The sequence below is a fragment of the Perognathus longimembris genome, chromosome 6, assembly GCF_023159225.1.
Source record: "Perognathus longimembris pacificus isolate PPM17 chromosome 6, ASM2315922v1, whole genome shotgun sequence".
In the NCBI taxonomy this organism is placed as follows: Eukaryota; Metazoa; Chordata; class Mammalia; order Rodentia; family Heteromyidae; genus Perognathus; species Perognathus longimembris.
The window spans coordinates 2,963,479-2,986,072 of record NC_063166.1 but is presented as its reverse complement, the minus strand read 5'-3'; the positions used below and the strand labels follow the sequence as shown (position 1 = coordinate 2,986,072).

At 48.8% G+C, this 22,594-nt stretch overlaps 1 protein-coding gene across 1 annotated transcript in view; it reads right to left on the bottom strand.

Moving 5' to 3' along the window:
- The window catches only part of Pkhd1 (PKHD1 ciliary IPT domain containing fibrocystin/polyductin), a 268,602-nt gene that overhangs the window by 130,564 nt on the left and 115,444 nt on the right, over nucleotides 1-22,594 (bottom strand). Inside the window, exons 42-47 of the mRNA XM_048347537.1 lie at nucleotides 17,031-17,143; nucleotides 16,404-16,509; nucleotides 14,343-14,477; nucleotides 10,376-10,511; nucleotides 9,494-9,740; nucleotides 37-214 (exon numbers count right to left, since the gene is read on the bottom strand). Coding sequence (XP_048203494.1) covers nucleotides 37-214; nucleotides 9,494-9,740; nucleotides 10,376-10,511; nucleotides 14,343-14,477; nucleotides 16,404-16,509; nucleotides 17,031-17,143 — 915 coding nt within the window. The remainder of the gene's footprint in view (nucleotides 1-36; nucleotides 215-9,493; nucleotides 9,741-10,375; nucleotides 10,512-14,342; nucleotides 14,478-16,403; nucleotides 16,510-17,030; nucleotides 17,144-22,594) is intronic.

Sequence of the window (22,594 nt, the reverse complement as noted above, 5' to 3'; positions counted from 1 at the left end):
TCGCCAGAGCCCCCGTGACTGTGCTCTCGGGGTTACCTGCAGAGAGCCGTTGGCGCGCGGACTCTCGAATCGCAACGCGTAGGTCTCCCCGTCCACGAGCAGAGCCACCCAGCCGAACCGGTGAGACAACGTGTCATTCACGTACGGGACCGCGGTGGTCCCGTTTCTGCTGTCAATCAAGGTCAAGTCGTAAGACACGTCGGGAGCGTTTGCCCTAGGGGGATTTCAAGAGAAAAGAAAATGCCCAAGGTTATTTGCCCATTGTGTCCTGCAGACATGGCAGCCGCCGTTCCTTGCTCTCTCGGTATGTCCACGCCCTCGGTCTACCTGTACCTGTCGGCGGGGCCCTCGCGGTCCTGGGGGCGGCAGGGAGCAGCCTGGGGCGGCTGACACACTCCCCTGACGTGGGGACATCATGGAGCCATGCAGAGATCTGAGACCCCTAACACCCCCACCCCAGGGCCCAGCCTCTGTGCCATTCATTCAACAAAGAAGTGTCCAGGGCCAGAATGTGCCATCCACAAAGTTCATCCACGACAGGACACATGGCACTGTTGGCGGTTGGGTATGTCTGTGGGAGCCGGGGCAGAGGTCGGGACTCCTTAGACACCAAGGAGCTGCACTCCAGCCTCGCAGCACGAATGGAGTAGAGAGGAGAGGGGCGCTGGCTCCCACCCTTCCCCCCCCCACGGCTGGCCTAGGGCTCGGCGCTCACCGCCCAGCCCAGAGAGCCCTGCAGGGTTCCTGGCTTCTCGATGGGAGGAAACACAGGGCGTCCCTTCGGCCGGAGACGCTTCTCTGTCTTCATGGCACACAGTCCTAGCACGGAGGTGTGACCTGTGCCCGGTGCCTGAGCACAGATCCTTTTTCTCGGTTCAGACAGCACGGACACAAGTAGACTTGTAGTCTACCCAACTGCCACAGATGACTTGCGTCGCACTGAGGCAGAGTCCAGCAAAAGTGATAGGGAAACGGTCCGGAGACAAAATGAGACACGTAGGTGCCAAATCAGTCTAGAAAGCCCGTCTAAGACTTCATGAAAACGTGAACAGTTGGCGTTACATGCCACCAAGTCTAAACATGAGTGAGGAAAAACAATCTTCTTTTTATGGTTAAATCAGTACATAGAGCATGACCCTTTCCTCCTTTAGTTTTCAGTAGACTCTCGTCTGTGGCCTTTTACCGTAGGCAGACAGTGAGTTCTCAAAGCAGAGGGGAAGAAGATAAAGGAAGAGGCTGACTTTTCTCTAGCAAAGTGGGGCCAATTAACAACCCGCCGGCATATGATGGGAAGGAAACTATTATTCATAAAGGGGGTCTCAATCTGGCGTTCAGCTGGCCTTGAACTCCTGGTTCATGCAGCAATTCAGCCTCAGCCTCCTGAGGAGCTGGAACTGCAGGGTTTCGCCACTATGCCCAGCTATGGAGGGGACATTTTTAAATGTTAACCGCGAGGGTGGTTAGGAGGCTGGCGTAAGGGCCTCACTGCGTTTGAGAGCAGCTGGGTCACACCGTCGGTTCAGCCCGAGGCTAGCCTGAATGACAGAGCAGGGGTTGTTTCGAATAAAGAAAAAAATGGCTGAGTAGCTGGAGTCAGTGGACATAATAGGAAAGGTATATTTGCGCACACTCAGATTTACAAACTTGGAGAAATTACTAACTCTAAGCTTTGGGTTCCTCTCTTTTTAAAGGGAGACGATGAAGGTGATCCACAGGTTTCTAATGCAGACGTGAAAGCAGAGAAGCCTCTCCTACCCAAGAGACACATTCGTGTTTTCTCAAGGAAGAGAAGACGCAGTGAGAGCTGGGGAGGAATGGAGTCCTAGGGATGAACAGAAGTACATTATATAACAAATAAAAATGTCCTAACGAAACTCACTGTTTTGTACCATTCACATGCTAACGAAAGAACAGCCCTTTTTCTAAAGTTAAAATCTTGCATTTCTCTTTTATTTATTTATTTTTCTGCCAGTCCTGGGCCTTGAACTCAGGGCCTGAGCACTGCCCCTGGCTTCTTTTTTGCTCAAGGCTAGCACTCTACCTCTTGAGCCACAGCGCCACTTCTGGCCGCTTTCTATATATGTGGTGCTGGGGAATCGAACCCAGGGCTTCATGTATGCGAGGCGAGCACTCTTGCCACTAGGCCATATCCCCAGCCCCTGCATTTCTTTTTTAACCCCAACAGTTTTGGTGATCGAAGCCATCATGTTTACAGAGGACAAATGTGACTTCTTGAGGATTTGCACCTTAAATATTAGGAGAGCAACTCTTACACCATAGAAAGCTCACGAGGAGGAAACTTGAAGACCTCCTCTGCCTCCCCAATGCACACCTACGGCTCACCAAGGAGGCGATTTCGGGGCGCTGGGTTCATCATCCTCCCTTGCTGCTCGTGTGAGCGTCTGGAGTGTAACCCGCCACGTCCCGTCATTTTAAAACGTGGCCGCGAGATTTCAGGAGACCCGGCCGTGGCTCTGGCTGTGCGGCGCTGGCAGCGTTTGCAAGGAGCACTTTGCACGCCATTTCCCAGGTTTCTGAAGACCCTTCCGGCCCGCCTCCCCTAGGCAAAGGTCATCAGAGCGCTCAGGAAGTCCTACTTTGTGCCTTCGGGGTAGCACCAATAACACGCTGCCACGCCCTTCATCAGCTAGAAGCCCACCTGAATCACCCAGCACCCCCCCCTCCTAGGCCCGGCCCCCTCCCCCAGCACCTCCATCCTGCCACGCCCCCCCACCCCCACCCCCGGTCTGACTCAGGATGCGGTTCCCACGCCGTGACGTGCACGCCAGGCAAGAGGGAGCCGCTGGACGCATCCTAGTCGCGGCTGGTGAGGGAAAGCCATCCCCCCGGCACACGCTAGACACAAACAAGTGCAACGGCCCCGTCACCCAGCTGCTAATGCGGCTCGCGCCGGCCACTCCCAGGGACCTAAACTTCCGAGCCGTTTCGGCTCCTGTCCTTCTAGGCCAGACACCAGCATCGGCGGTGGTGGGCTCTTCTGCAAAGCACCAGAAGAACATCAAAAAAAAAAAAATCAAAGAACACCATGAAGAGAATTTACCCACCATAATTACTACAATCTTCCCTTGCCCTAAATAGCCACCAATTTCCCTGTGCCCTAAATAGCCACCAATCTCCCTCTCCTTACTGTTAATGAAGCAAAGGAGCACAAAAGTATTTCTAATTTGGAGGAGCCAAGGGAGCCTGCACGGGCCATTAGCGGCGGAGAGCTTCATTACGAGGGGGAGAGGCCCTCTCTGAACCTCTCACGGCTTTATGTGCGAGGAGTCAGGAGGTAAGCGGTCCGTTTTCGGCGTTAACCCTTCCCTCTGCGGGAGGAACGCAGGCACGAGGACTCGAGGCCTTCCCTCTGCCGTGTGCTGGTGCCGATGACAAACTCCCCTCCTGAGGGAAGGAGTTTGTCCCACGACACGCAGCACGTGACTGATTCCACTTCCAGGCTAAGGCACCGTCTTCCCCTCCTGCTTCTGACACCGGGCTGTGGAACGCTGTGGCCCATAAGCGGTTTGGTGACAACGATTGGCGTCAGCGAGCCCAACGCCGCCTCCCTCATTGGCGTCTGCCATGACGTAATCTTCCCAACGGTCTTTATCTCCATGCGTTGATTTAAAAGACCACTGCCTTGAGCTCCGCATGCCCTTGATTCATCACGGCTATGAATCACAGAGCCAGCCATTTTTGTGTGTGTGCGTCTGGCACTGGGGATGGAACTCAGGGCCTTGAGTTCTCTTGGTTTTTCCACTCAAGGCTGGCACTCCACCATTTGAGTCATGTCTCCACTCCTGGCTTTTTTGCTGGTTAATTGGAGAGAAGAGTCTCTCAGATTTGTCTGCCCGTGGTGGCTTTGAACCACAATTCTTAGATCTCAGCCTCCAGAATAGCTGGGACTACAGGTGTGAGTCACGGGTGCCTGGCTAGGAAGCGATCCGTTATAATTACACTTCCTGAAGTCAGAGGCTCCACTGCAGCCGGGCCCCTCCGGCTGGTGCTGCAAGCCACGTCCCGGGTGTTTCCCTTCGCTCCTGCGGCTCTCGTGTTTCAGTGGAAAGTAAAAAAGCAAAGCTGAAACTTTTCAGATGTCTATTTCTCCCTTGGTTCAGAGTTGACGAAAGCCGTCGTTTATTGTGGAGAAACCCAAGGTACCAGCCCGGCAGCCCCTGCGACGCAGTTCTTCCGCGTGTGCGACAGACTTGTCTCTTGTCCTGTTGGGACACTATTCCTTGCTCGTTCTGTCTTAGTCCTTGAAGAAAAGCAACCGACGTCTACATCTTACTTTAGATCACTCTTAACACGCTACAGCATCTCCAAATCAACCGAGGCTGGCGAAGACAGACGGAAAGGAGAACGCCGTCCCTAGAGTGATGTACGCGTCTGGGAGGCAGAGACCTATTTGTCATGGATACTGCAAAGAACTCTGTGAGTGCCATCAGGTGCGAATTTAGAGTAAGAAGCCTGATGTCCCCGTTACGTTTGCACAACTGGTGTGGCTGGGCACTGTGTGTCTATTAATGGCTGGCCGGGGTCTTAAGAGACTCCTGCTAACCCTCCCAACCCCACGGAATGTTGTCGCTTCAGATAAACCATCATACAACTTAAACAAATGCTTCTGACCAGGGCATTTTATTCTGGAGAGCTCGCTGCTCAGCATCCTCTCAAGTCATTAAAGATGATCGTTAGGGAGTGAGTATTACTGATGATATTCTCAGTTCTTGAGCCATCCTGATTTTTAGATGATATTTTTTTTTCCATGTTCCTTCTGTCAACTCTGCTCCCAGGAGAAGAAGATAGATCTGGACATTTTTCCTGTCTCACAGGCCTTTTTTGTTGTTGTTGTTGTTGTTTTTTAAAGGGATTGCAAGACAAGATACCCTTAGTGATGCGTTGCCAATTTAGCCCCAGGAGGAAGAGTCAGGTGGTTGTTAGAGGAAAAGCTAGGGCAACATCTCCATTTGAACTCTTCTTTACTTTGGCGTGCACGGAGGTAGGGGGTACCTCATCCTTGGAACACTGACACATTAAGAGCACTTCCATAGGTGAAAACTGAACGCAAGCACTACGGGAGAGGCTATTAGGCGGGAGCTGAGACTCAAGGTGATCAGCAAGGACATTAAGCTCTTCCCTCCCAGGAAGCACCAGGCGGGGCGGATCCAAGGCTGGGACCTCCGCGGGACTGCCATGATGTCATGGGATTCGTACCCTGTTTTCAGAAATTGGATTAAGTTACATTTAAGCAGATTCGATTCCTCTTGCCAGGCCTTTGTTTCTCAGTAATTCATTCAATTAGTCATGTGTCTATGTGTGGTTCTTTAAATAACAAATGTGAACTGCAGACTTTTCCACAGCCGCATTTATTAGGCACTTACTGTACTTTTGGCAAAGGACTTGTACGAGCACCAATGTTCAGATGCTCCTTGTACTCTTATGAGAACTAGAGCAAGGAGAAGGGAAGTTACTTGTCAAAAATGACACACACAGAGGCTAAGAAGCTTCAGCTCACCCCCTCCAGTGACTGGTGATTGCTTCTCCAGTCTTCTGCCTTTGAAAAATAATTTTAAATTATATGCATATATCCTGACTGTATCTCGTGCACAACCTAAAAAGCTTCAGAGAGATTGGCTCACTGGGCTACAACATTTTTTAATTTTCCCCCCAGTCAACTCAGTCAATAATTAGGAGGCAGAAGTGAGGCCCGACTTCTTGAGCTCTGAATAAGCCTATGGAAATCAACATGGCACTACTATGCTTTACGACAAAAGTCTAATCATTCCCAGATGATAACTGTGAGGAGCAGAGAAGTTGAATGTGGTTGAGAGGCAGGTATAGGGAAAGACAGGGAAGGGACTGCGCAATGACACTAGGACCTACCAGCTGGGAGGGATGAAGAGCATTAGAGTTTCCAAGGAAGGCACTGAGAAGTCAAGGTCAAGCAAGGAATGAAGGGCAAGACCAAATGTATGTGTGAAAGGCTCAAGATCAGACCATGCAGAAGGTAGCAAGCTAAGAAGCCAGTGTGCTTTTTACAGATAAGTAGTAATGGCAGCCAGTGGCTCACACCTGTATTCTTAACTACTCAGGAGGCTGAAATCTGAGGATCCTGGTGCAGATACAACCTAAGCAGGAAGGTCCATGAGACTCTTATTTCCAATTAACCACCAAAAAGCCAGAAAGGGGGCTACAGCTCAAATGGTAGAGTGCCGGCCATGAGATAAAAAAAAAAAAAAAACTAAGAAGCTAGTGTGAAGGCCCTGAGTTCAAGACCAGCACAAACAAACAAACAAAAAGAAGTCATAAGAGCTGGACTAGAGAAGGAAGTTGGAAAGACTCAAGAGGGTTTTTCTTTTTAATTTTTATTATCTTTATGTTGTTGCACAAAGGAGATGACACTTAAGAAAGCAGTCTTTGAATACAATGCACCCTGATTGGTGTTACCCCTTCAACACTGTCACCCGGCTTCGAAGAGGGATGTGATTTTAGAAAAGAAAATGGACTTGGTAGGTGGTTCATGGGAGGAATTCTAAGATAGGTTGGGGGTGGCTCCATATTTCTGACATAGATAAACATCATCCCCGTGGGATCTAGGGAGAAGAGACCTAGGGAAAGAATCCATGAGACCACACTGACAAGTTGAATTTGAAGTGGACAGTAAAGACACGGGTGGAAGTCCCGACGGTGTTTCTGCTCAGTCGAAACACAGGCAGCCCAAACACGAGCCACAGATCCTGCCTTCCATTTTTACAGCAGTCGCATTCAAAAAGCAAAAGCAGCAAAAATGAAAATATAGTAATTAGATATAGCTGAATCATCCCTTCAACCTAACCAGTGTGAGCATGTGGCTGAAGTACTTTCTATTATTTCAGTCTCAGAGAGAGAGTGCGCAGTGTAACCACAAGGCATTCTTCGTGTCCCCTGGCGCTTCTGCCGAGGGCGGTCCCCGCCTTGCGTCACCCTTGCCTCTTGAGGAAGACTGAGGTCCAGACAAGGAGGCTGGTAGGAACCGATCTGGCGAGGCCGGGGCTCGGGCATGCCGTGACTCCCGCAGAAGGCACGTGTGTCACTCCGGAGGGAGCAGGAGCTGCGCGTGCACCGCTCCTGCAGCTCAGGCGTCCGTCCTCTGAACGGCACGTGAACCCGACTCTGCCCCGTGCTCTTCAGACAGACAGCAGATATCGGGGCCTAGATGCTAGTGTTGAGCCCTGGGAGCCTGCCCGGCGGGCAGGGCCACCCATGGAGGCCTTGGTCAGGCTGAAGTCAGACCGTGAGGAGCAGAAAGAGCAGGTCGCTCACGTCAAAGGCAGAACGTACTTGCAGTGCCAAGAAACCAGAGAGGGGGCTGAACGAGGGAGGAATCACAGTCCAAGTGCCTGGATGTTAGCAAATGGAGGGGGGGGTGGCCTGTTTATGCAGCTGAACCCAGCTCCCCCTCCCTCCCAGAACCGCAGGCGGAGGCAGGGCGTAACAGTGGAAAGTGAAGTCAGCAGGGCGCTGGTGCCATACCAGATCTCCATCAACATGCAACCCCAAAAGATCATGATGTGAGAGATTTGTAAATCAGCTCTTAGGGTGCTTGCCCCAGGGCAAATAGCACAACCAATTAATCCTTTCTCCACGAAACACAACAAAGTTTGTGTCTATGCTGAATTCAAATTTGCTCATTAGCACTGACATGTTTCTAATGAGGTTCTAATGCTCTGGGACAAAGATCAAGCCACTGAGCACAGAGAGCCAGGCCCGGGATCAGAGAAGGCTAAGTGAGGACCCGAGCACAGAACTCCCGTGTGCGTGAGCCGCCTGGTTCAGGGTGTCTGGGGTCCAGCCGGAGATTCTGCGTTGCTAAGGTGCTGGCCCAGGAAGCCCATGGCCTGGGGCCCATCAATCCAGTTGCCCAGGGCTGAGACACGTGGATAGTTGTCCACTGACCTGTAGGTCCACCTGAACGTCTTAAATAGAAGCCTAGGAAATAGGTTGGCCAACCATTTTACTTCCTTGCTGATAAGGAGGTTTCAAAACATTGGATTTTCCACGTTAAGAGGGGGGTGGGAATCCCCCAAAGAGAAAAAGGCTGTGTGAATTCTGCATCCTCCTGGGAGTCTTCTGAGATCACTTAGAATTTAGCGCCAGGCTGACCACTCTCCTAGCCCTGACAGACTCCAAGTCAGAACCAAGGCTCCTGCCTGAAAATCCGGAAGGTCAGATCTGCAGACAACACGGCTGAGGCTCTACAAGCGCCTTCTACAGTCACACCGACAACCTAAGAAGACTCGCAGCAAGGCAGAACTCAACGGGATTTGACAAAGATGTGTCAATAAATAAGCACGGAATGACCCCCTTTCACTGCACAAATCTACATTATTTCCCTCACTTGTAAGCAATGCACCTTGGGAACTAATCACGAGCTCTCACCAATCGCAAAGTATCCTTTCAAAAGCAAAATGACAATTAAAAAAAAAAAGCAGCATTCCTAAAAATGAAGAAAAAGTTATTCTGTACACAATCAAAATGAGATGTTTTTTTAAAAAAAAAATTCACCGCTCTATCATTGTTATTGTACTCCTTACAGTTGGGCCCGTTAACTTCAGATAAAATAATAGGCAGTTTGAGGAAAAAAAGGTTGGAAAAACTTTGGGCTATTGAATGCCAGCGGTGCTCCGCAGAGCCTTCCAAGAGAACAGGAAGACCTCGACTCCACACGCCCTCAGAATGCAGAATTACTGTGAGCCAGACCCCAGTGACTCCCACTCTTTGCAGTTTACCTGCTCAAATAAGATGCCAATGGGGTTTGACTAAATTACTCGGCTTAATATTCATGGGCCTAGGACACTTAAAACAAAGGGAGGAAATACATGTGGCTAAATTTATACAATGCATTTGAAATAGGTAAAAGAGCGAACCCTCGACACTCAGCAATCATTACCTGGAAATTAAAGAAGGCGGAAGCGACCCTATTATGCATTATAAACGGCCCAGCTGCTGACTTAATGGTACTTTGAGTAGCAGAGCCAAGGAGTCCTTGCTCCAATATTAATAGGAAAGGTATTGTACGAATCCAATAGTTCATGAAATTAACAAGGAAAATGAACTGGCGTGAAGCACCCTGGCAAGCAATAGGAGACGCCGCAATTGCTTTCCGCAAGCACATTGAACACGTTTTAAAAAAGAGCTTGGGGAGAAGGCATGTATATCAATGAGGATGGACTTTATTGGAATTTTTTTTTAATAATCCATTTCATTTAAATAGAGTCCTAATTCTCTGTTGGCTGTCTTTTAAAGAAGCGCTATTAACTCAAAATGTCAGTAAAGAGGTTATAACACCCAGCGCAGACGTATCACCAGCTGTCATTTGTGCCAACCTAAAACTACCAGAAACCAATGATTTGATGTTAGGTAAAATTATCCCCACTTATAAATACTTGAACTGATCAGAGAGCAATTTCCCTTCTACAAGCCTCGGGAGCCTGAGTAGAAAACCACTTACAAGCCAATAGACATGCGATGGAAAACGACGCCTTCCCCACAGACGCTGCCGAGGACCAGGCCGCTGAAGGCGGCGCTGGGGGAGCAGGAAGCCGGGAGGGTTTCCACGGACGCCAGGACGCGACTTCCGCTCTTCCCCGACAGAGACCCGTCCGCATCTTCCAGAACCGCGGCGTGGGCAAACGGAAACGCGGCCACGTTTGGAGAGTTGGCGAACGTCAACTGGTTGGTTGTCACCGTAAAGCCACCTGTAAATTAGAAGGCAGAAAGGCTCTTATCACAGAAAGCAAACCCACGTACATCAACGCTGCGGGCATTTTCACTTGCATAGTTCACACACTTACGGGTGCTTACTTATTAAACCAACGGGGGGAAAAAAAAGAATAGGAGTGGGCGTTGCACGCCAGGTTGTATTGGGGAACCCAGGACTGGACTTGCCTCACCCTACGTCGCTGAACCCCCAAATATGGTTAACAACTAAACCAAATCCCCCGGGCTCTCTTTGGGCCCCCATGAGGCTGTAAGGTCGTCGATGCTCGTGTGGCCATCTGTCCATCCCTCTCCGTTCACTCGTTTTATGAATGAACTGCCCAGCAGGTTACTGTTGTGTACGAGCAATAGAGCACTGAGCAAGAGAGAGGCCATCGCCACTTTTCTTATGCTGGAAGGTCAGCGGAGGTGTGGCAGACTGAGCACCGTGAGGGGCAGAAGACTCGCCGGGAGAACCTGCCCTCCTCTAGGCTTTCTGATAGGACACAAGCAGCCATGTCTACTGGTGCAACTCTATGAATGCCGAAAGGAGGATGGAAATGCAAAGCCCTGCGGTCGTTGACCCTTATCCACCTGAGCCTCGAGCTTACTTGCCCAGCCTATTCAAACTCACCCTGTCCTTGAGAACAGCCAGAACAGGTTCTGATGGCCACACAGTTGGAAAGATCAAAATTAACAAAAGTTGTGTTCGAAATCATCAGTTCCCATCTTTTGGGAGTTTTAATCCCAGCTGACATGCACGGATTTCTCTGTATACATTTTTTCCAAAGAAAAGAAAGAAAGCAAAATACAAGAATTAGACACATGAAATACAGCCCACCAATACACAAGCAAAAATACCTTAAAGAATAAAAAGATGAGCTACTGAAAGTGGAGCTACTCTACTTAAGTAGTAGAGTGTTCGCTTTGAGCCAAAAAGCTAAGGAGACGTTCCTAAGCCCTGAGTTCAGGCCCTAGTAGCAGCACATACAAAAAGGAAGCAAAACAAATAACAAAAACAACAAGAAGGAGATAAGCTACAGAGCAGGAAAAAAAATAGTGGCCAACCACATTTTTGACAAAGAATTTGTATATATAATCAAAGTGAACAATCAGTAAATCACCCTCAAAAAAATTATAAACAGGGGCTAGGAAGGTGGCTTAGTGGTAGAGTGCTCGCCTTGCATGCATGAAGCCCTGGGTTTGATTCCTCAGCACCACATACACAGAAAAAGCCAGAAGTGGCACTGTGGCTCAAGTGGCAGAGTGCTAGCCTTGGGCAAAAAAAAGCCAGGGGCAGTGCTCAGGCCCTGAGTCCAAGGCCCAGGACAAGAAAGACAGAAAGAGAGAAAGGGAGGGAGAGGGAGAGAGAGAGCGTGCGCACGAAAGAAAGAAAACAGAATTTAACTGAAAATCAAGGGGGAAAACGTTAAGGATCCTTCTTTAAAGAGGATGTATCAATGCCATGATAGCAAGCCCAAGGGGGAAAACGCTTTGCAGGACATGAATTAGAGAAACGCAAATGCGCTCACAAAGACCCTCCATCTACCTACCGGAAGGGCCATACTAAACGGTGATAATGCCGAGTACCGGTGAGACGGAGGAAAGCCCACAGCCCACTGGTGCAGGGGGAAATGGGACTGAGCTCACGGTTCGGCACCTGGGGGCTTACTTTACACGGATTATTATGGCAAAGCCATTTGTCACGACCAAATCAGGAGAACAAGCCAGGTGCGTCGCCATGATCTGGGGAGTAAGGCAGCCCAGCATCCATAGAGTGGAGGGTCAAGACATTGACACGTCCGAGTGGGAGGAGCCAGCTCCGAAAGGTCACACGCCATCTGATCCCAGGTGCCTCATGACCGGCCGGCATGGCGAGTCCTCGCAACGCGCAGAGAAATGGCACCGTTTGCAGACAAAACAGTGCACCCAGGAGGCCAGGTAATGAGGGAGCTGCGTGCGCTGCGATTCTAAGTTGTATGAAACTCAGGCGAAGGAAACGTGAGTCCGCAAGGATGGGGGTGTGGGCAGGGCTTCCTCTTTGGTTATTTCTCAGGCTCAGGCTCAGTCTATAATCCTCCCCGGTGTACCTCCCACATAGCTAGAACGACAGAGGGGAGCCACCAGGCCACGCCCAGCAGTTCAGATGGGCTCTCACTGAGGCTTTGCCTGGGTTTGCCTAGAAACATTTTCCTTCCAATCTCTGCCTCCTGAGCAGCGGAGATCACAGCTGTGGGCCACCATGTTTGGCCTTCGTTTTTATTTTTTAAGCTAGAAAGAGATTTCCCAACGGGATGTGTGAATTGAAGGTAAATGGATACTTTCATGCGTCTTGTAGGGCTTCTCAGAGTCTCTAATATATATATTTTTCTCCTTGAATTGATTATAAATTTGTCATTTACGACATGATGGAAAAATGCTTATCCTAGTGAAGAAGTTAATATCCGCCATCTCACAGTGCGATTCATATATTCGCCATCTCACACAGTTTTTAATTTTCTGAGATAAGAGCAGCGAATGCCTGCTTATTTAATGACAGTCTGCTCAGTGTAGTGGGACATGCATCTCATCCTACCACCTAAGAGGAAGAGGTAAAAAGGATAGGCCAGTTGTTGGGCTACAAAGTGAAAGACGTACGATGCAGTCTAAACAAAACCACAAATACAACCTAATAGTATGGACTGTGGTTCTCATGTGGAACATTGGGGCCTGGAAACTTGTTTGAGATTTAAGAGAACAGGAGGTAGTATAAATGTAATTAACGCAAGAGTCTCCTCTCTTGGGGTAGGCTTTTATGGAAAACATTGCATAGGGGCTAAACAGGGCTCACTGTCAAAGTCAGTTCCACCTGTAAATGAGAATATTTGATTTGAAGATGCGAGGATCTCAAAGGAGTCCTTGCTCCACAATCTTAAATCATTTGTATTTTTGTGTGGGGTGTGCCTGTCCTGGAGCTTGAACTTGGCATAGGCGCTGTCCCCGAGCTTTTTAGCTCAAGGCTAGTGCTCTACCCTTGAGCCACAGCTCCACTTTCTCGCTCTTGGTGGTTAACTGCAGATAAAAATCTCAGACTTTCCTGCCTTTGGTTAGCCTCGAACCTTGATCCTCTGATCTCAGCCTCCTGAGTAGCTAGGACTCTAAACATGAGACACCAGTGCCCAGTTTTCGATCTTTCTTTTTTTTGGGGGGGGGGGGGCTTGGTCAGTCATGGGGCTTGAACTCAGGGTCTGGGCACTGTCCCTGAGCTCTTTTGATGGAGGTTAGCCCTCTACCACTTTGAGCCACAGTTCCACTTCCAGTTTTTGAGTTGTTAATTGGAGATAAGAGTCTCCTGGGGACTTTTCTGCTCCAACAGGCTTCCAACCACAATCCTCAGATCTCAGCCTCCTGAGTAGTTAGGATCACAGGTATGAGCCATCAGCGCCCAACATGAATCTTGAATCTCCATAATTGGATTCCCCAAATCCTAGCTCCATTTCTCTACCTGAAATTGTAGCTAGGCAACATCTAGCTCTGAACGAGTATGTTTTTATGATTTGGGTGACTAACCGGTATGCAGATTTCTCTAAAAACAAAAGCATTCAACATTTTCAATCAGAAGCTCTTGTCTTCCGCGTGTTGAGAACCTAAAAGTCTGTCAGCTCCACGGACTTCAGCAGGTCACGCCCCAAACCTGTGATTTTTTTTAAATCTAGCCATAAGCACCCTTTTGTCATAACTTATCATCTCTTCGTTTATGTCCCTCTTCCACTAATTGTGTCAGTTTAGCTTCAGGGAAGATACCACGGCATTCATTTACGAGGACAGTTTGTTACGCAGTTAGATGGGCATTTCGTTTCAGCATCTACTCGATGGTTCTGTCTAGGCAACTTACAGGGTTGAAGTCTCAGGGCCAGGGGACTCCCTTAGGGAGAACTTTTACTGCTCCCCTGGGGAGTTCCCTTTGCCTTGTCTGCATCGTGATGCACAGACCATGCAATGATGGAAAAGTCATGCAGCAAAAATTTTACCCTACAGACATCCACCCCTAACCAAGGGGGTGCTGCACAAAACCTTACCAACTGTAATGAACTACGTAAACCTCCATTACCTGACCCAGACCCCTTCCAAATGGAGAAAAGGTCCTATTAAGAACTATCCCAATCTTTTTTCTGTCATTAGCATACCCTAATTATAAATAAATAAACATTACAAGAAAATAAAATGGATGAAACGGCAGGAAATCCATCACCAAGCACAGGGCCAGTGTGCAATCATGGTACTCCATGGTTCTTGTGAGATTAGAGAAATTCACATTTGAGTTATGAGGTTTGATATTGAATTTGGACCGATAATAAGCTTAAATTGCATTTGAATAAAAATTTATTAAGCTACTAATGATGCCTGTGATTTATATGGAATCATAACACTGAAATCCTGGGTACATTTGAATTTTATTGTTATTAGGGTGGTTGTTAACAAAAGGAAATGCTAACTTTATCAATGACATTCAAGAGTCACTAAAGAATGCTACTAAAATTGTTTAGGTTATATAATCAAGGATACTGCCACAACGATTCTGTCTTGATGGACAGCCTCAAAACCCTTCCCAAGGTCCTTACCTCATCAGCAAAATGACCAAGTAATAAGCTGTTGGAAACCAAAGTATTTTCATCACTTTCCAAGATGTCGATTCCAAAATCTCTGCATGAATACACTTGGAAGTTTTTCAGGTGAAGATTGCTGCTTTTAGAAATCTATAAAAATAAAAATGAGTTATAGCAAAGGTCTGAGGCTTGGCTTTTGCTTGCAGCCTTCCCCAAACTTCTTTAATTATTGATCAAGGATAAATAAGCACATGATGCTATGGTTAAGCAGCTTTTGCCCAAGAATATCAGCAGCACAGACATCTCAAAGTTGCTGTAAGCTCAGCACTAACCCCTTTCAGCAATTCCCATGCTGTAGTTTTCATTTCTCCTTATAGCAAACAATATATTAAAAGGCCAGTGTGAGTTCCTCCCTTATTTTAAAACAGTTGTACAGGGGCCTGATCACGCACAATTAATGCAGAAAAATCCAGCATCCAAAAACTCTGGGGGCCCTGCACTTGTCAATACAGTAAATCGTAGCTCACATAGAAATCGCTAATTTAATGGAAGTCATGAAGTATGAGAACGAATTCACCGTGTGCATGCAAAATATTCTGTGGTCTCTGGTAGATATTTGTGAGAACTAGGATGAGTGTGTCTGGGCCAGGAGCCAGTAGTGACAGCACTGGTGTGAAAAGAGGTGATAGAATCCCATTCCCTTCCTGGTTTCCTCCGAGCTCTAACAGGAATGGATGACTCCGTACAAGACACCTTCTTGTTGGCCCTGGGTCTGCCATCTTTAAAATCGGGGTGCAGTGAACCTAAAACTGCCATGCGTTCCATTCACCATCACCGTCTACTTCACAGTACGCCCAGAAACACAGAGCCAGGCAAACAGGCCGTGCCCTCAGATGCCCGGGGCCCAAATGACCCTTTCCTCCTGTGCAGGTGTTCAGGCCTGGCATTCCGCCACCAGCATGACAAACCTAAGCCAGGAGGGTTCTCCCGGCAGGAGAACCCTCGCAAGGCGCAGACGGAACGTGACGGAGCCACGCCTGTGAAGGGGTGTGCTCGGGGGAGACGCGGGTGACGCAGGCCGGGGACTCCAGGTCCACAGGGGACAGAGGAAGTGGGACACAAGGGGAGCGGTCAGGGCCGGGTAAGCAGGAGGGAGAATGACGGAAGGGTAGCACGGACCAAGATTCATCACACCCACAGACAGACCTGTGAAATCTACACACACACACACACACACACACACACACACACACACACACACACACACGACACCCTTGTGCAACCATTTGTAGATTCAAAAAATAAATAAGTTACAATACTGAAACACAAAGTCTCTTCCCCACGTTGTTCATGTCAGGCATTTTGTCTCAGTGGTGTAAAAACACAGCTAAGAGAGCACGCTGGCCCTACCAGGCGGGCTCACGGAGGGGGTGAAATCTGCGCTCAGAGAGAGGTCTAGAATGAATAAAAATGAAAGCTAATCTGATGAGAAAACAATGGAATTCTATTCACGTACACGTGCTCACAATACTCGTGTACGCGCAGCTAAAGTGGAAGTTCATGAACCTTAAATGTGATGCACTTTTTTTTTTTTTTTGGCCAGTCCTGGGGCTTGGACTCAGGGCCTAAGCACTGTCCCTGGCTTCTTCCTGCTCAAGGCTAGCACTCTGCCACTTGAGCCACAGCGACACTTCTGGCCGTTTTCTGTTTATGTGGTGCTGGGGAATCGAACCGAGGGCTTCATGTATACCAGGCAAGCGCTCTTGCCACTAGGCCATATTCCCAGCCCCAATGATGCACTTTTTGATCACACAATTCACTCTGCATCCCGGCTGTGCACAATCAGTATTACGTTCTCCACTGAGCCTGCTGAGCTAACCTTAGGTCTAGACAAGGACTTCGCTTACTCAATAACAATCATGCGCACACACACACACACACACACACACACACACACACACACACACACACACAGCCACCGGCTCTTTAAAGCTGTGCTGACACCACAACCGTCCCCTGAGCCCTTACATGAAGACTTGTTAGAAGAAAGCAACTTTTTAATTCTTTGACACTCACCTGGGCCCCGCCTGCGCTTCCCCAAACCATGAAATTCTGGAACAAAGTGCGTCCCCTGTCAGGGTCCCAAGGCGGCTGAAATTTAGGGTATACGAAGAGGCCATACCTAGAACGAGCAACAAAGAACAATTGATGTGTGTCTAACGCCTCGCTTCTTCCCCGATTGTAATTTTAATGTTGCTGCTAAACCAGACAAATGAATCCAAGAAAGATAGGTACAATTCCCACAATTAATGACTGCAGATCTAAAATTTGATAAAGAGGCTGCATCTTACATGGAGGGACTCAACTAGTCAATTCATATGCTTATTAATTAACTAGATAATTAAGAAAGCAGAAGGAAACATTGAGGGCCTATCAGTGTATTTTTTGGCATACACTATAGCATTGTTTTCCTGGGCATATACTTCTCTCCAAACCTATCAAGTCATAGTCACAAAGCATTTATAACATGTTCAACTTCAACAATACTATAACGATACAGTTTTTTTAAAAAATACCGACACTGTAGCATCACCAAATCGCAAGCAAATGCCAAAAGTTGGATCCCCGTTTGCGAGTGTACTGTAAAACAAACGCTACACACAAGCACTCTACCCGAACGCGCGTGCATTTCCCCGATGCTACCTTGTACAAGCGTGGGCCGTGTTCCGCGTGAACGCCAGGAGTGGAGCTTGTGATGCTGGTCTGGTCACAAGATGGAAAAAGTAGCCATAGCCGGCCGCACACACTCTGTTCCCCTACAGAAACCACAAGGATTATTTTAAAACACGACCACGCCGAGCGTGCTAGGGCCGCTGTAGAAGGAAGACTCTCACTTGCATTCCCGACGTCTTCATGCGCTTCCTGCCTGGCTTTGTGAAACTGTGGCGCGCTCCGTTTCCCGCCCATCCCCGACAGGATCCAAAGCCCGCCCTTCCCAGTTCACCCGGGCACCCCAGCTAGACTGCAGTTTCCCCCTCTCTGTATAAATGGAAGAAATCATTGGCTGAATCGAGGACGTGGCCCTGGGCGGCAGGCCATGCGAATGGACTGGCCAAGCCTTAGTCCCGAGACACGGTGGCTAAGTTCCTTGCAACCCAGGTCTCCTCAATGTACTCTGTGCTACTTAGATTAGTAAGTCACCTTAGTATTTCTTTTTCTAAATTGCCTTTAAGTAGTTGAACAAAGGCACTGCCATTTAACCAAGCAGTTTAGGAATATATCTTGATGGATGTCATCCCTTTCAACCTTCTCACCCACCCCTCCCCTCCTCACCCCTTCCCACCACACCCTTCTTAATTTGGTAGGATATCCACTGGGCTCCTGTCTGCATTTTCTCTCTCTTCTCCTCTCCATTCATCTACCCAGTTCCCCTTGACCCCACCCCACCCTTTCCCAGTAACCACTGCCTGGGGTTTTATTTTACTGAATGTTGACATAGCATTCCTAGGGAATTACACTGAGTTCTTCCTTAAGTCTAGCATATTTTCATTAATGCATTTCTATACACTTGGATACCATCCAATGTATTTACTAGTAAGCTTATAAGCTAAATCTGGCTTCCACATATAGAGAAACGGCACATCCCTTGTCTCTCTGGGCCTGACTTACTTCACTTAACATGATTTTCCAGGTCTTTCCATTTCTTTACAAATGAAGTGATACAATATCATTCTTTCTAATGGATGAGTAAAATTCCATTGTGTATCTATATCACATTTTCCTTTTGAGGGGCGTTTGTCCATCAAGGGCCACCTGGGCAATTTCTTTTTCAGGGATTACTATCCAAATACAGGTTCCGATCAAATCTAGATTCCTCATTGGAATACACAAGTTCAGAAAAATATGTCTGATCAAACTGCAAACAATGAGATTATCTTTATGAATTCTGTCAAGTATCCATAATATGTTCACTGCTATGTCATATGCACTAAGATAGAAGAGAAAATGGACTTCCTGCAGGATTTTATACTTCATACAAATGTATTTTACCTGACCTACTCAGTACTCGAAAAAAAACATTGTTTCCCACATCGTAAAAGGTGGAAACCTCAATTTCCGCCTCGTGAGCCCAAATCCCTGTGGGTGGTCATGGGTCATGGCCAGAGAGAGGAACAGCCTTCCTTCCTGGGCTAGGACAATCTTTCCACAGTTGCTACCATTCCTGCTTTCCTTATTTGTAATCACCGCCTGGTTCTATGAGCATTTGACTCTGCAACCAAGTCTTAACTCCAGGGAGTAACATGAACCACCCGTGGGCCATTTACATTACTTAAGCAATAGTTATTCTTCCCTGAATTGCACCTGAGTCCTTTCAGTGGCAACTTCCTGCATCTCAGAGATACTACAACCCCCTCTTTCTCTCTCTGCCATCAGTCACAGCGAACTTGGAGAAAAATCAGGAGCCCTATCAGGCTGCCGTACCAGAGTGCCGCTACCCGTGGCAAGAATCAAGGACCAATTGATCAGACTGCTGGGCTACATCCTAAGGACGTGTGTGTGTCTTTTAGCCTGAGAGGCCCATTCAAGGCCACGATATTGAAGTCAACCCGAAGGACAGAAGCTAAGAAACAGGTGGCTCAGCCTGTCTCTGGCTAAGCCTTCAGGTAGCAACCTGGTAAAGGGAATCTCTGCAGGTCCTACAAAGTACACCTGGGATGCCCGCCTTCTAAGTAGCTCAGCCACCAGCGCACACAGGAAGGGCGGGGTGTTGCAGAGCTCATCCGAATGACTGGCAGCAGAGAAGTGAAAGCTGAGAGACACCTGCCGTGGCCAATCACTGCCTCGTTAGTCACTGAGTTCATTCCTGTCTAACGCAAGGTTTCTATGCAATTGTGGCCCCTACACAGAGCTGGGTGGGGTCTCTGCTGGGAGAATCCCCTGTGAGGAGAATCCTTCGACTTCAGTGTGCTCTAAGATTGAGCTGTTGTCACATTTAGCAAAGAAGGCTAGCCGGGGCTACTGCTGTGAGCTCCCCAGGGCACCGTGGACTGAAAAGCAAGAGAAATCAAGTGTACAAGTAAGCCCGATCCTTTACACACGCACCTATGGGAGAGATCTAATCAGCCTGGTGGAGAAGACCAAAGTGTCGGATTTGATAGATAAGATTCCTGCAAAATTACAGAGCTTGTTTTCATAACAAATTCAACTAAAAAGTTTCTCTTTTCACACCTAAAATCCCCCCCCACACACACACACCCGCATCACGTAAGGGAAAGAAATGATGCGTGGGTCCCAATGCACAGAGATGAGGGTGAGGGTGGGAGCCACTTCCTGCGGCAGGCGGGAGCCACTTCCTGCGGTAGGCGGGAGCCATTTCCTGTGGTAGGCGGGAGCCACTTCCTGTGGTAGGCAGGAGTTACTTCGTGTGGTAGGCGGGAGCCACTTCCTGCGGCAGGTGGGAGCCACTTCCTGCGGTAGGCGGGCGCTGTGATGTTCTCCCTGTGTAATGCTGGGATTTCAGAACCCTCCTCCCGCCTCATGCGGCCAGGCCTTTACTCGTGGCTCCTCTCTCTTTTCCATGGGGGGAGTGGACGCAGATCATCCTACGGTTTCAGTCAGTCTAGAGCAACATTTTTACTGACTTGAACTCCAGAATGGAAGGGCAGTTCGGGAGTGTCCACGTAAAGGTGTCTCCCTGACACTGGGCCACTGTGATCTGTCAGTCGCATGTAGAGTTCAAAGTCCTGTTCCTCTCTGGACGTGTCTCACGTTCAACAAGGACCATAGAGAGGAGTGGGGGAGGGAAGAGGAGAAAGAGGGGGGAGTGCAGAGAGGGAAAAGGGAGACGAGAGAGAGAGGGGGAGGAGAGGGAGAGGGAGGCAGGGAAAGAGAGACAGAAAAGAGTGAGGGCGGGCAGAGGGAGTGAGAGAGGGAGGGAGGGAGGGAGGGAGGGAGGGAGGGAGGGAGGGAGGGAAAGAAGCAAAGCCCATGTGTAGGGAAAAATAACCTTGAACTAGGTTGTTTTAAATCAACAATACTGAACTGTGCCATGCCTGTGAGCAGAGTTATCTAATGCCTGGGTCCCCACCGGCCACGGTCCCTGGGTAGAGGCTATGGTCCCCAGAGGCTATGGTCCCTGGGTGGTATGTGTCAGGGTCAGAGTTCAGCCGGAACCCAAGGCTGAAGGACACGTGGTGGCCAAGCCCTGGCTGGGGAAGCCAATGCATGATGATAAAGTCAGCAAGGTGTTTACTCAACATTAGCTGATGATGTGGGGGGGCCCCCCAACGCGTCTCTTATTCTGAGTATTTGTAAAGAGACAATCATTCTTCTTTAAAAAAAAAAAACTGGGTTACAGAACATTTTCTTCCCTTGTGGACGAGTTGGCTCCTTCTCTATGTCATCAGGTGGGATTCTGAGCAGTCCTCTGGTCCCCTGAGGCCATTTGTAATGCTAATCACATGTCTCGCTCACCACACGGTCTGCCACCAAAGTGGCTTTCGGATGTCACCCGGGCACTAAGCGGAAGGGCTCTTCAAGATGGCTGATGGTACCCGGGGGAATGGTGGCCGTCTCCGGGACACCAGTTATCGGCGTGACACAGTTGTCAACTGTGATTAACAGATCACAACTGGGGGCGGAGTAAGCGCCACTGCGTTCAGAGAGTAGATCGCAAGGACACCGCTGGACAGAGACGCCCTCCACAATCCAAGTGTCCACACTGCCACGGGGGACAGACAGGGGGCCTCTGGTCTACCACCTGGGCCATATGCTTTATCAGAACAACCTACATCTACTTTCTAAGGTCCTGTCTCCAGATTCTAATGGAGTTACATATTTCCAACCTAAATATGAACATCTGATTTACCACAAAAAAAAAAAAGAATACTGTCAGAGTCTTCACGCCAATGAAATCTGGCTTGGGCCTTCCCCCAAAGAACCTATCTAGCATTTTCCCTAGAATATGGGGCACACCCTAAGGATGCTCTGCCTTAGGAGGAAGTCCCGCCCCTGAGTTGGAAAAAACACAAACCAATATAAACCTTCAGCCCTCACGGACGTGCAACTAGATACCATCCAGAGATGCACCAGCACTGAAGGGCAGAAGAGGGCCCCTTGCACATCCACCTTGCCACAAACACACCAGCAAGGAGAGATGGGCAGGAGGGCCTCGCGGTAACGCTCTCGGCGGAACACGCATCTCTGCGGCAAAGTCCACTCATCACCAAGCCCCGAGAAGAGGTAGGAAGGTCCCGGCCTCCCTTGCACGGCCCCTGCCTGCGGAGGCGCTCGGGAAGAACGTAAAAAGAAACCCATCAGCAGTCAAAACACACGCCTCCCGATTGGGTATGCGGCAAACGATTCGCGGGGAAGCTGCCTAAGGACGCAGGCAGGCAGCGGCTTGCAGGGAAAGGTTTAAGGCAAAGCAGGGAATTTTGTGTGGAAATCAATTCTTTGCGGAAGTCAATGTATTATGGACACTCAAGCAAGAGAAATTCCAGAGGAAAATTAACTGCTCAAGTAAGCCAGCTCCTTAGGTGTACGTCCATAGTGGCTAGGATGAAAAAGGAAAGAAAACCGAGTTAACCCTTCAGGCAGCTCTTAAATATGCATTACCGATTGAGTAGGGAGAGCTAGAGAACACAGAATTCCTTACAAAATTGATTCACAAACCAGAACAAATTTCCCCTCACATTAAATGGGTGCCTCCAGAGGGCTCCTCTTGAGGTTTCTCCACGGACTACCCCAAACACAGTCCACTCGCAGGAAGCTTCCAGCGCCAGCACACACAGGGGACTCTCCAGCTCTAGACACGGACCGCCCCCCACGAGGCCAGAGCAAGGATCTCTACCCAGCAGGGATGTGAAGAGGCCCAGCAAGGCTCTGTGTCGTGCAAAGCTGGAGCCGCTGCCCAGACGCAAAGAAGCCCTGCAAGAGGGGCTGGAGACTCAACCGCTAGCACTGGTGAAGAAGAGAGGCCGGACATGGAATGTACCAGAAAGGTACAGCAATGCCCGGAGGAGCCGGGATGAATCTGTCCTTGGAGAGCAGAGGAAAGGAAAAGCACAATTCCAAGGAGATCACACAGACATACAGCATTTGTAAGTGTTTGGTGGTGGTGGTAGTGGTGGTGTGTGTGTGTGTGTGTCTGTGTGCGTGTGTGTGTGTACATATGTATGTATAGCTTCTTAGAGAATCTGCCTTCATAGGATGACAGCCAACCACCTGATGATCTGAAAAACCAAAATGGAATATTCCACTTGAAA